This window comes from Mastigoproctus giganteus, chromosome 13 (genome assembly GCF_048544385.1).
Source record: "Mastigoproctus giganteus isolate SK-2022 chromosome 13, ASM4854438v1, whole genome shotgun sequence".
Classification (NCBI taxonomy): domain Eukaryota; kingdom Metazoa; phylum Arthropoda; class Arachnida; order Uropygi; family Thelyphonidae; genus Mastigoproctus; species Mastigoproctus giganteus.
The window spans coordinates 8,745,461-8,757,586 of NC_143587.1; the positions used below are offsets into that span (position 1 = coordinate 8,745,461).

Consider the following 12,126-nt stretch of genomic DNA (forward strand, 5'->3'; position numbering starts at 1 on the left):
TTTGTCTTTCTGTATTACTGCTCATGGCTGCTGATTTAAATCCTTTGTTTTCCCTTAATGCTTGTTCTACTTTTCTTGTGTTAAATCTTCTTATGTCCTCTCTGAGTCTCTTTCTAATGGCTTTGCATAACTCAGTATACTCAATTTTCTCCCTGTCAGTGTTTTTCTTGCTCTTCATTTGTCGTCTTTGGTTCATCATGACAAGTGTTTCTTGACTAATTTTTTCTTCTTTGGATTTCTGTTTCCCTATAGGTTTCTTGGGCTTTATCACTTTCAGAAAGTTGTAATATTCCTCGTCGATATCTTGGTCCTGAGCAGTCTGCAGAAGCTCAAACTTGTTCTTAAGTTCCAGTACATACTGCTTTTTCTCCTCCTCTGTTATTTCAAAGACCTTTGTATTATTTACTCGAGTCAGTTTTTTCCTTTCCTTTCCTACATCTATACCAAGTGTACATCTTACCATTCTATGATCACTTCCAACATTTACCTTATTCAGGACGGTAACATCATTCACAATATATCTTCTGTTAGTGAGAATGAAGTCAATTTCATTAGTTGTTAATCCATTTGGACTCTTCCATGTCCACTTTCTGTTCACCCTTTTCTTGAAAAAAGTGTTCATTACTGACATTCCTTGAGATTCTGCAAATTCCACAAGTCTTTCACCTCTTTTATTTCTTTCACCAATTCCAAAATTTCCTATAGTTCCTCTTTCTGCACTGTTTTGCCTTTTTCCAACCTTAGCATTGAAGTCCCCCATGATAATAGTGTAGTGGGTTTTCTGCTCATCTACAAGACTCTCAATTTCAGTGTACATTTCTTCAACCTCTTCATCATCATGGCTCGATGTTGGTGCATAAATCATTATAATCTTTAGCTTGTACCTCTTAGAAATCTTGAGTATTAGTCTTGACACCCTTGGTGATGTACTTTTGAATTCCAAAATGTTGTTTTTAAAATCTTTATGGACCAGAAACCCAACTCCACCTTCACTCCTTTCACTGTTTCCATTGGTGTACAGCAGATTTCCACTCGATAAACTTATAAGTGATTCATTTCTTCTTCTTGTTTCAGCCAAACCGATGATATTCCAATTCACATTTTCTAATTCCTTTTCCAGTTCTAATATCCTGTCTTCACCGATGAGTGATCGTACGTTATAACAGGCCAAGTTCAATTTCCATGCATGGCAGCCTGGTCGTACCCAGAGATTCTTAGCACCCTCTGCTTCCACTCTGATCCTCTCGCTGCCGTAAGAGGGAGAGTGAAAGCTGCTGGGGACTGAGGGCCATTTGTATTGTTGTGCTCTCATTGCTGGAGGGTTTGGTCTTTTCCTCTTCACGCTGACCAGGCGTCTTGAAGAGAACCACTCTACACGTTCGTTGCCACCTAAGTGACGTAACAGGGCTTACCATCGAGAAGGTGTGCATGAGTGGATTTTAGGGAGGCAGGCCAACCGGACTTCTCCTAAATCTTCTGTAATAGAAAGATATTGGATCCATCAGTGTTTTAGGCTGAGTGTCTGATAACACACAGGATACCTGTTCCCCTCTAAGCCCCCTCTAAGTTTTTAGTTTACCAGTGCCTAACCTTTTTCTAATATTTCAAGAGCAAAAGATGGACTGCATCAAAAAAAATATGTTATGGTTCTAGACTTACTCGGGTACCCTTCATTTCTTTTTAATGCTGCTACTGTGCATAAGCAAACTGATTCAGCAAAAAAAAAAATAAAAATTGCAGTCGTTAAAAACCAGAAAATTTCCTCTATCTTCTTAAATACAGTCAAACTTCACTGCAAGTTTCTGAAGTGATTTTTTTATAGTTTTCATATAGAAGAGTTGTGCGTGAGACCCTATAAGGTGATCCTCCGATGTCTTTGCAACTATTTGGCTTTTTGCACGAAGAGTGGCATGGTACCAGACAAGCACCCACACTGTATTTGGTTATAGCTTCAGATTACTTATTTTAGTTCTCCCACTAGTTCAATAAATATCTAGTCTTACCCAAGTTGAAAGATTTAGTACTGTTTTTACATAATAAAGATGGAAAGAAAACTCTGTAGTCTCTCAAGATGGACACTACTCTCAGGGAAAAAACTGTGTGCCAAATTTAAAATAAATTTGAAGGCAGAAGAAACTAATAGTATTGAATATATACATATATGAATTTTATAAAAAATATATTTTTAATAATATTTATGTACATCAGCTGAAATATATGCACATCTTGAAATTCTGTACACTTAATAGTCCTTTTAATTGGAAAAAAGAAGAGATGTTTCTATCTTATGTTAAAACTTTTTGTAACATTTTTCAGAATTGAAACGATTTTTTTTTAAAAATTAAAACTTAGTTACATACAATAAGTATTGTTGCAATCCATCAAGAAAATATGCAATATTTTCTATGACCAAGCAGGGGATGAAAAAAAAAAAAAAAAAAAAAAAAACCCTAAAATCAGGGCACCTGTCAGACGACTCACCACTTTTGCTAATATTCTGGAGGGCTGCTACCCTGCCACTACAACCGCTGGGTTAAATATTACAGCACTGAAAAAGTACAAGTGTGCAAGAGCAAACAATTCAAGGTATTTAATACTATGGAGAAATCAGTAAAAATTAGAATGAAAGTTCAAGTTTAAAAAGATATAAAATTATCTAATAGGTTACTTACTATTCTGTTACATCTTCAAGAACCATATCTGTTAGAATAAATTAAGACTAAACAAAAAAAGTAAACACACACACACATGTATATGGCATTTCCATGATATAGTTGTAGTTTAAGTTCCACACTAATGTTATTTCTGCATTATTTTACTTATTTTTTAATACTCTAAATATATACCAAAATGTATGCATTCTGTTATTTCACTGCCAAACAGAAAAATATATGCATGTGTAGGGAAGCTGATTTCCAAGATAAAATCTTTTAGTAATTAAGTGGAGAAGGCTCTACACTTCTGCCACACACCAGCTAACTACAACCTCAAGACCTTTAAAAATTTCTTCACTTATTAGCAGGATTTGAACCCAGATATTTCCAAAAAGGGAAAAAGCAGCAAAACAATACTGTCACATAACATGACAGTAATAGGATAACAGGAAGATAAGTTGAACATATGATTTATCTTCTATTGTGTTTTTTTACCTTCAATTTTTTACCCACTTATAAGATGCATATCTTATAATATAGTTATAAACATATTTTTCTCCCAATGAAACAATGAATAGATATTTAGCAGCCTACCCCCACTGCAGTAACATGAAGGGTATTTGAAATAAAATAAACATAATGAAGTAGAGGTTGTGGGTTGTATTTCAAAGCAAAATGCATACAATTTTTAAATATGATATTAAATTATAAACTTAATATCAGTATTAGTTGTTCAAGAAACAAATTATAAACTAGACCCTCACCAATGAAAGAACACCTAAATCTACTATCCATTTGAGAATGCAGAAATGTATAACAATTTCAAGCTGATGGATGCCCTTTTGGTGTAATATCTTGGTGTGGACATGGTTTATAATTTTTTTCTTAGAGCTAAAAATTCATGTTTGTAAGTAATTCTAGTTTTGTCCATAATCCATAAGCAGTATCTTGGAAAAAAAATAAAAATAAAATAAATAAAGGTAAATGCTAACTTATATTCAAAATTTATAACAACTTGCTGGCTAAAAGAAATTTCCCACAACCCCTATATTTTAAATTTATGGCCCCTAGTTGTAGGATCATTTATATGAGAAAATTCCACCCAATTCCTTTTTACCTTCACCTCTCAGAGCCTTATATACCTTAGGTTTTCTTGCAGGTGCCTAGTTTCCAAGCTCTGCAAGCCCACATATTCAAAGTCTTTCTTCATACAGACACCCTTCTGCCAATATCACCAGGCAAGTTGCCCATCTTTGGGCCCTTATAAGAAGGTTGATTTTTTTATTTGATGCAGTCTTACAGTTGACTTACACAGTGGAATTATGACCTCTATAAGCAAAATTTGCCTGGTTATTAAAGGGCATCATGAACCTTTGGACAAATGTTATTAGTGGAGTTACCCAGGGTTCGGTGTTGTGCCCATTGTTGTTTTGTATATTTATCAATGATATTGATGAAAGTATATCAGGTTTAATGTCCAAGCAGATGATACAAAGGTTGACAGGGTTGTTAACAACAGTAAAGACAGTATGCTGCTCCAAGTGGATCTAGATAAGTTGGGCAAATGGGTTAAAACGTGGCAACTGAAGTTTAACATTGACAAATGCAAAGTACTGCATATGGGTAGCAATAACCAAAGAGAAACGTACCAAATGTGTGGTACTACACTTAGGGAAGTGGAAAGTGAAAAAGACCTGGGGATAATTGAGCAGTCAAATATGAAGTTCGCTGAGCAGTGCAGAGGGCTGCCAGGGCAGGTCATGGAGTCTTGTCAATGATATATAGGAATTTTGCTAGCAGGGACAGGGAGGTGATTATCCCGTTATACAAGGCAATGGTCAGGCCACACCTAGAGTACTGTGTACAGGTCTGGAGGCCTCATTTTAGGAGGGATATAGAGTTGCTAGAACAAGTACAAAGGGGTACTCTTACCAAGAAAGGCTTAAGTGCTGCAAATTGCAGCACCTGCGAGGTGATCTGATTGAGGTGTATAAGGCCTTGAATGGGTTGAGCAAGCTGAATGGGAGGGCGCCTCCGTAGCCAGGTGGGAAGGAGCAGCAGTGCGTAGCACATGCTTCTTGATTAGACCGGGGTTCGAGCCCGTCACCACCAAATACGGAGTATGCGGAAAGGTCAAGGAATGACCACACCGCATATCCCGGAGCAATATGGCCTTAGTTGCTAATGCTCCTAAAAACCAAATAACGAACGAACGAGCAAGCTGAATGCTGATGGGATTCTTCCTCTTGCTCAGATTAAGAACCTGAGGGGGCACAGGTTCAAATTAAGGAAAGACAGTTGTAGAATAGATGTGTGTAAATTTGCCTTTAGCCAGCAGGGTAGTTGATTGTGGAACAGACTTCCATCTTTTGTTGTGGAAGTTGATAGCCTAAATAAATTTAAGGCTGAGCTGGACAGGCATTTGGAACGAATGGAGAGATGAAATGGGAGGGTGTTTTTTTTTTTTTTTTGGCTGATGCCGCATAAACTTGCTTTCTTGTATCGTATGCCTCTGCTAATGCTTTCTTGCCACCTGTCTGACTGTATCAGAACTTCCAAATCCCTTTCTTCCTGTACTATTTTTGGTCCAACACTACGAGGTCGGTAAGTTATTCTGGGGGGTTACTATCACCCAAGTGTAAGATCTTGCATTTTGTTGCATTAAAACATAGCTGCGACTTTTCTGATCATCCTTAAATAGCCATGCTGTTTCCCCTCCCCCCCCTTCAGGTGGCTGGCATGGGATACCGGTTTTAGATGGTTTACCCAGTGTGGGAAGTAACCTTAACTAAAAACCCTTACTTAGGACACCCTGGCTTAAGACAGTAATATCTTTACAACAAACCCAGGGCATGGTCCACTTCCCCCACCACCTACCCTAAATTTTCACTTGGCAGGCCCTACCACACCAATAAATTTACTGTTCCTAACAGCCCCCATGGAGGGTGGGTTGCCTCCACAGGGGTGCCCTATGTCCCTTTATCTTCCAATTTCTTGGTGGTAGCCTTCATATCATCCACCTTTGCCTTCCCCTTTTTCCAAGACTTCAACTATCACCCCCATACTCTCTTCCAATAAAAACCTCTATACTTTTGTCCCTCCCCCTTTATAGAGGCCAACCCTGGCAAGCCCAGGCCATGCCAAGGCTTGCCCCAGCCAGCCAAAGTTACTGATTCCCTAGTACCTGGCCCACCTCCTCCTCCTGGTAGGGAATGGGCAACAGGGGAACTTTGGTTTTCCAAAGAACCCATGTGCCAGATGAACAGCAGACCAGCATACTCCTAAACAATATTATGAGAGCATTCTTGGACTCTGGGAAGTCCCTATGGATCAGAGATGTGCAAATGTATCGCCAATTCACAAAGGGGTTGGACTCTGGGAAGTCCCTATGGATCAGAGATGTGCAAACGTATCGCCAATTCACAAAGGGGGTGGGGGTGGGGGGTTAAGGGTGACACGAGTAATTACAGACCAGTTAGCTTAACTTCTGTTCCAGGGAAAATAATGGAGTCACTGGTTAAAGATGCATTGCAGGATCATCTAGACAAGACTGCAGTAATAATTCAGTCACAGCATGGGTTTGTTAAGAGAAAATCTTGTCTGACAAATTTGATTGGATACTATAATGTAGTTATAAAGGAAATGGATGCAAAAAATAATTTTGATATCATATACTTGGATTTCGGGAAAGCTTTTGACACCATTGCACATGGAAGACTACTGTACAAACTGGAGCAGTATGGTATTAAGGGTAAGTTGCTACAATGGATAAAAGGGGGTTGAGTGGGAGAAGAGAGAGTAGTAATCAATGGATGTTGCTCTTTGTGGACTATTGTTATTAGTGGAGTCCCCCAGAGTTCAGTATTGGGGCACACTGTTGTTTTGTATATTTATCAATGATACTGATGAAGGTATATCAGGCTTAATGTTGAAGTTTGCAGATGATACAAAGGTTGGCAGGCAGGGTTGTTAATGACAGTAATGGCAGTGTGCTACTGCAACAGGATCTAGAAAAGTTGGTCAGATGGGCTGAGAAGTGACAACTGAAGTTTAATATTGACAACTGTAAAGTACTGCATATGGGTAAAAGTAATCCCAGAGTAAAGTACCAATTGTGTGGTACTACAAATGAAAAAGAAAATGAAAAAGACCTGGGAGTAATTGTGCAGTCAGATATGAAATTTTCTGAGCAGTGCAGATAGGCTGCCAGAGCAGGTCATGGGGTATTGTCAATGACATACTGGAATTTTGTTAGTAGGGAAAAGGAGGTAATTATCCCTTTGTATAAGGCAATGGTCACACCACGCCTTGAGTATTGCATACAGGTCTGGAGTACTTACTCAAGCAACTCTGTATTGCATACAGAGTTGCTTGAGTAAGTACAGAGAGGGACAATGAGACTGTTGAGGGAAAAAAAGGGGTGGTCTTACCAAGAAAGCCTCAAGTTCTGCAAATTGCAGCATCTGGATTGAGGTGTATAAGGCCTTGAATGGGTTGAGCTCGCTGAATTTTGGAATTCTTCCTCTTGCCCAGATTATGAACCTGAGGGGACATAAATTGAAATTGAGGAAAGACAATTATAGAATAGATGTGCAGAAATTTGCCTTTAGCCAGCAGGTTCTTGATTGCTGGAACAAACTTCCATCTGTTGTTGTGGAAGATGATAACTTAAATAAATAAATTCAAGTAGGAACTAGATAAAGATTTAGAGGGAATGGATGTGTGAAATGTTTTTTTTGTCTGATGCTACATAAAGCTTACTTTCTTGCATCATAATCAATTATAAAAAACTGACAGTGAATGGAATCAAGATGTTATCAAAACTAAAGCTCAAGTTCTGAATTGTCAAACAATAATTGAAACAAAATGTAATTAGTATCAAACTATTAAAAGCAGAATCACAGTACATTAAAATAATCAACTCTTTAAAAATTAATCTAATTTTAAAAAAAAAATACAATTTCACTTGCATGGTTTGTCTTGCAAGCATTCTTAAGTAAAGCACAAACATTGTAATTTTCAATAGTAACAAAAACTTCATTCTGTTTCGTGGTCAGCAGCTCCTCTGTTGCTAGTTTTTCTGTAGTAGCAATGCTATTTGTTTAACAAACTCCCCATCTCCAACAAATCCACGTGCTCCTTCATGATCCCATCCCTCAACACTGCTGTCACAATCATTTGCTGAACTGTGTTTCAAATTACAATGTTTGTAAAGTACTTGATTATTACAGTTCATGTAACACTGTTGTACAACAAAATTATGAATAAGCATTTGGAAAGTTAAAGCTTAGTATTAAGATATCCTTTGCTATCAATATTTTGGTGGAAACTTTGTAACTTAAATTGGGCAGCTTAAATTTAATTTCACTAGTGGTTAAAAGTTTTGTCAGCAGTATAGTTTCTGTAATAATTTGTTAATTTAAATTCCATAGTATATCAGTTTAAAATTGTAAACTATTTGAAAAGCTACAGCTTAATATTCAGATAGCCTTTGTTACCTATATTCTGGTGAGAACTTCGTAACTTTTGTTTGTTAGCTTAAATTTAACTTCTTCAGATGGATAAAATTTTGTTAACAGTTTTAATTTCTGAAATATTTTGTTGACATAAATTCTGTAATATATTCTAAATATAAATTCTGCAATCTTTGTAAAGTTCATATTTAACTTAAATAATGGTTGCTACAAGATGTACTTCCCTCTGAAGGTATCTCCACTTTGACGTAGTGGTAGGGCTTGTGTGGCCAAATGATCTTGTGAGCTAAAATGGCAGTAGTCTAACTACCAGTAGGGCCTCCCATGCCATTACAGGTGATGGCTCACACTAAGTGAGATACTCCAGTCCTCCAGGATAGGGGTTGGGCATGAGGCTAACAACCCCACCCCAGAAAACAAACATTGTTAAGAAACCTCAAGGAAATAGCCGAACTGTCTCAAACAGAATTTGACCCAATCATGCCAAAAGGATTAAAGAGATTTTTGTAACTACATGAAATGTCCGAAGTTTGTACCAACCAGAAACAAGCAGAAAATTGTTTGGAAGAATTGAACAACATAAGTGTAGCAGCGTTACAAGAGATAAGATGGAGAAATTTAGAAATTATAGACCTCTGGAGACTACACCATAATAAATAGTGGAAGCAGAGACAACGTTTTGGGAACAGGCTTTAGGATTAAGAAAAACACTAAAGCACAGATAATGAGTTACAGTGTAATTAATGAAAGAATATACAACTTTAAACTGCCCCAGACTGATTGAAATAAGTGGGAGGGAAACTCACCAAGAGGAAAAATTTTTTAAAATAAACTATGATTATTTGTACCAGCATGTTAGAGAAAGTATTAGGAGTGCAAATATTCTTCAGCTCATCAATACTAACGAATCAAATGAGGTCACGGTGCTTAAAGTTATGTCAGGAAGTGATCATGCAATCGTCAGTTGGAAGATGAAGAAAGATGTTGCAGTAGTTAAAGGTAAGGTGCAGGTTTTAACTTCAGAAGAGGGGATTTGACAGTTTAAGATGCTATACGACATCTATGAATTGGGCAGATTGATGAGGGATGGCAAATGCACTTGAATTATGGAATACTTTTAAAGCAAATCACAGAAGCCACGAATGCATACATTGTTGTGTAATCCCACTGCTGGGTAAAGGCCTCCCACAACTTTGTCCATTCATCTCGGTTCAATGCTAGTCTTGTCCAAGTGGTGCCCAAAAGGAATGTTAACTCATCTTTCCACCTGGTTTTCTGTATTCATCTATTCCTTCCTCTATTTCTCTAACATATATATAAAGTCTGTCTGGAAAGTCGATTAGGCCGCCGTAGCCTAGTGTTCAGGCACACGGGCACATAAGTACACATGCCTTGAGTGACCGGGGTTCAAGCCCGTGACTGCTGAATATGGTGCTGTTTCTTGTATTCTGTCTATCTTGTGAACTCCTCTGACCGTTTGGTAATCCCGGAGTATAAACAGAAAGTTTATTTATTTATCTAGCCAGGTAAGATATAAAAAAGTAACTTACCTACGACAATGGCACCTTAGTCCCCTTCAAAGTACTCTCCTTGGGACCTCACACATTTATCCTAGCATTGCTTCCATTTTTCAAAACAATCTGCGAAGTCCTTTTATTTGGGATTGCCATCAGCTGCCTCGTGGCATTCTCCTTAATCTCGTCTGTGGTCTCAAATCGCTTCCCTTTCAACAGGAATTTTAGCTTTGGGAAAAGCCAGAAGTTGCAGGGAGCCAAATCTGGCCTGTTGGAAGGTTGACAGACTTGGGTGATGCGATTTTTTGCGAAAAAAGCCTGCATGAGAGCTGAAGAATGAGCTCGCGCATTGTCGTGATGAAGCTGCCAGTCACCACTTGTCCACAGCTGTGGCCATTTTCTTCTTACTGCATCCCTCAGCCGGCAAAGGACTTCGATGTAGTACTCCTTTGTTATTGTCTGGCCTGGAGGGGCGTATTCATGGTGGACAACACCTTCATGATAAAAAAATAAAAAAAACCCATCAACATGGCCTTGACATTGCTACGACTTGGCCACGCTTTCTTTGGACGTGAAGAATTAGGCGACTTCCATTGGGAAGACTGGGCTTTTGTTTCAGGATCAGCCATAGACCCATGGCTCATATCCAGTTATGACCTTTTTGAGGAAATCTGGGTCATTGTTAGCGGTTTCAAGCAAGACCTGTGCAACATCAGCATGAAATTCCTTCCGACCTTATAACAGGAGCCATGGAACAATTTTTGCAGCCACACATTTCATGCCAAGATCCTCTGCCAAAATCTCTGAAACAATAGTCTGTGAAATCCCCACATCTTCTAATTCTCTCACTGTCAACTGCTAATTTTCATTGATTGCAGACCACATGTGTTCAACATTTTTATCTAGGCTTCAATCATTGAATCATCCCCGAAAGCCTTCTTAATTATTTGTCACTCAACAGTGTTTCACTGCTGACTGACTGTTCATGCATGCGCAGTAAGGTCTCCTCTGACGAGTTGACAAGTTACATCAAGGCCATATGACCGGTTCTCACGATATTCAAAATGGCTGGATACTTTCCGGAGAGACCTTGTATATACACCATTAAGAAAATATTGCAGGATGTCAAAATGGATGATGGCAGAGCTGGCTGGTCAAACAGAGGAGAAAAAAAATAGCATGGGATAGTACAGAGCAATGAAAAGTACTAAAGCCTACAACAGGCACAAGTTAATTTTACCTGTTGTAGGCTTCAAAAGAAATAGGGTTAGGGAAGTTGAGGATGTGTATGAGAAAGCAATGACTAAGAGAGCAAAGAATATTTCATATATGTTAATATGATGAAGAAGAAAGCTAATCAGATCGGACCCCTGTTCAGGAAAGTCTAAGATAACAGTGCTGATGTTGCAGATGAATTGAATAGGTGCTTTGCATCGGCCTTTACTGATGAGAGACCCTTCATGCTGAGAAGAGGCTGTGCAAGTGAGGCTGAGCCATATGAAATTAGTGATATATTAATTACAGATGATTTTTTATTAGAAAAACTTGAGCATAAAGGAAAATAACACTCCCATTGTTGATGGCATATATCCAGTTGTTTGGAGGGGGGAAATGTGTATAAAATCATTAAGGTTAATTATGAGGGCATCTCTGGACTCAAGAGATTCTTCTGGATTGGAGAAGTGCCAACATATCACCAATACAAAGGCATAAAGGAAAAATCTTAGAGGCAATGATTAAGAGTGCAATCTTGGGACATTTAGATAGTTATGGCATTCTGAAGGACACACAGTTTTCTTAAGGGAAAATAATGTTTAACTAAATTAGTAGGGAACAATTTCGACAGTTTATTTCGATTTTAGCAAAGCATTTGACTCTGTTCCTCTCGAAAGGTTACTGTATAAGATTATTACTATTAATACCATGTGAAATTAATAATATAGTTTATTAAGCTATTCGCCTAAACTACTATACTTTAAGGTGACGTTTCATGTATCTTACTGATACCCATCATTCAGACCATGCTACTGACAGGCTCCTCTTGCTGATGCTCCCAGTGGTATGCACATCAGGTTGCTGGAGAATCAGCAAGAGAAGCTTGTCAGCAACATGGTCTGATGATGGGTATCGGTAAGATACCTGAAACATCACCTTAATGTATAGTAGTTTAGGCAAATAGCTTATTAAACTATATTATTAATATCACGTGATTAATATCATAGTATTAATCTTAAGGGAAAACAACCACATAATGTCCTTCCCTGACTATACCATTTGAGCTTGTACATGTTGGGATTACTGGTATGATTCTAAGATGAACTACTGGGTGGTTTCAGAGCAGAAGGCAGCGAGTTGTGATTAACGGATATTCTTCAGATTGGTGTAATGTCAGGATTGGGGTCCCTCAAGGATCAGTTCTTGGTGCTCTGTCGTTTCTCATTTTCATAAATGACTCCAACAAAGGGATAGAAGGCATGATGTCAA

At 38.2% G+C, this 12,126-nt stretch overlaps 1 protein-coding gene across 1 annotated transcript in view; it reads right to left on the minus strand.

Moving 5' to 3' along the window:
• The window catches only part of LOC150075754 (U6 snRNA-associated Sm-like protein LSm5), a 58,520-nt gene that overhangs the window by 8,827 nt on the left and 37,567 nt on the right, over positions 1-12,126 (minus strand). Inside the window, exon 3 of the mRNA XM_090387405.1 lies at positions 2,673-2,700. Within this exon, the coding sequence (XP_090243531.1) occupies positions 2,673-2,700 (28 nt within the window). The remainder of the gene's footprint in view (positions 1-2,672; positions 2,701-12,126) is intronic.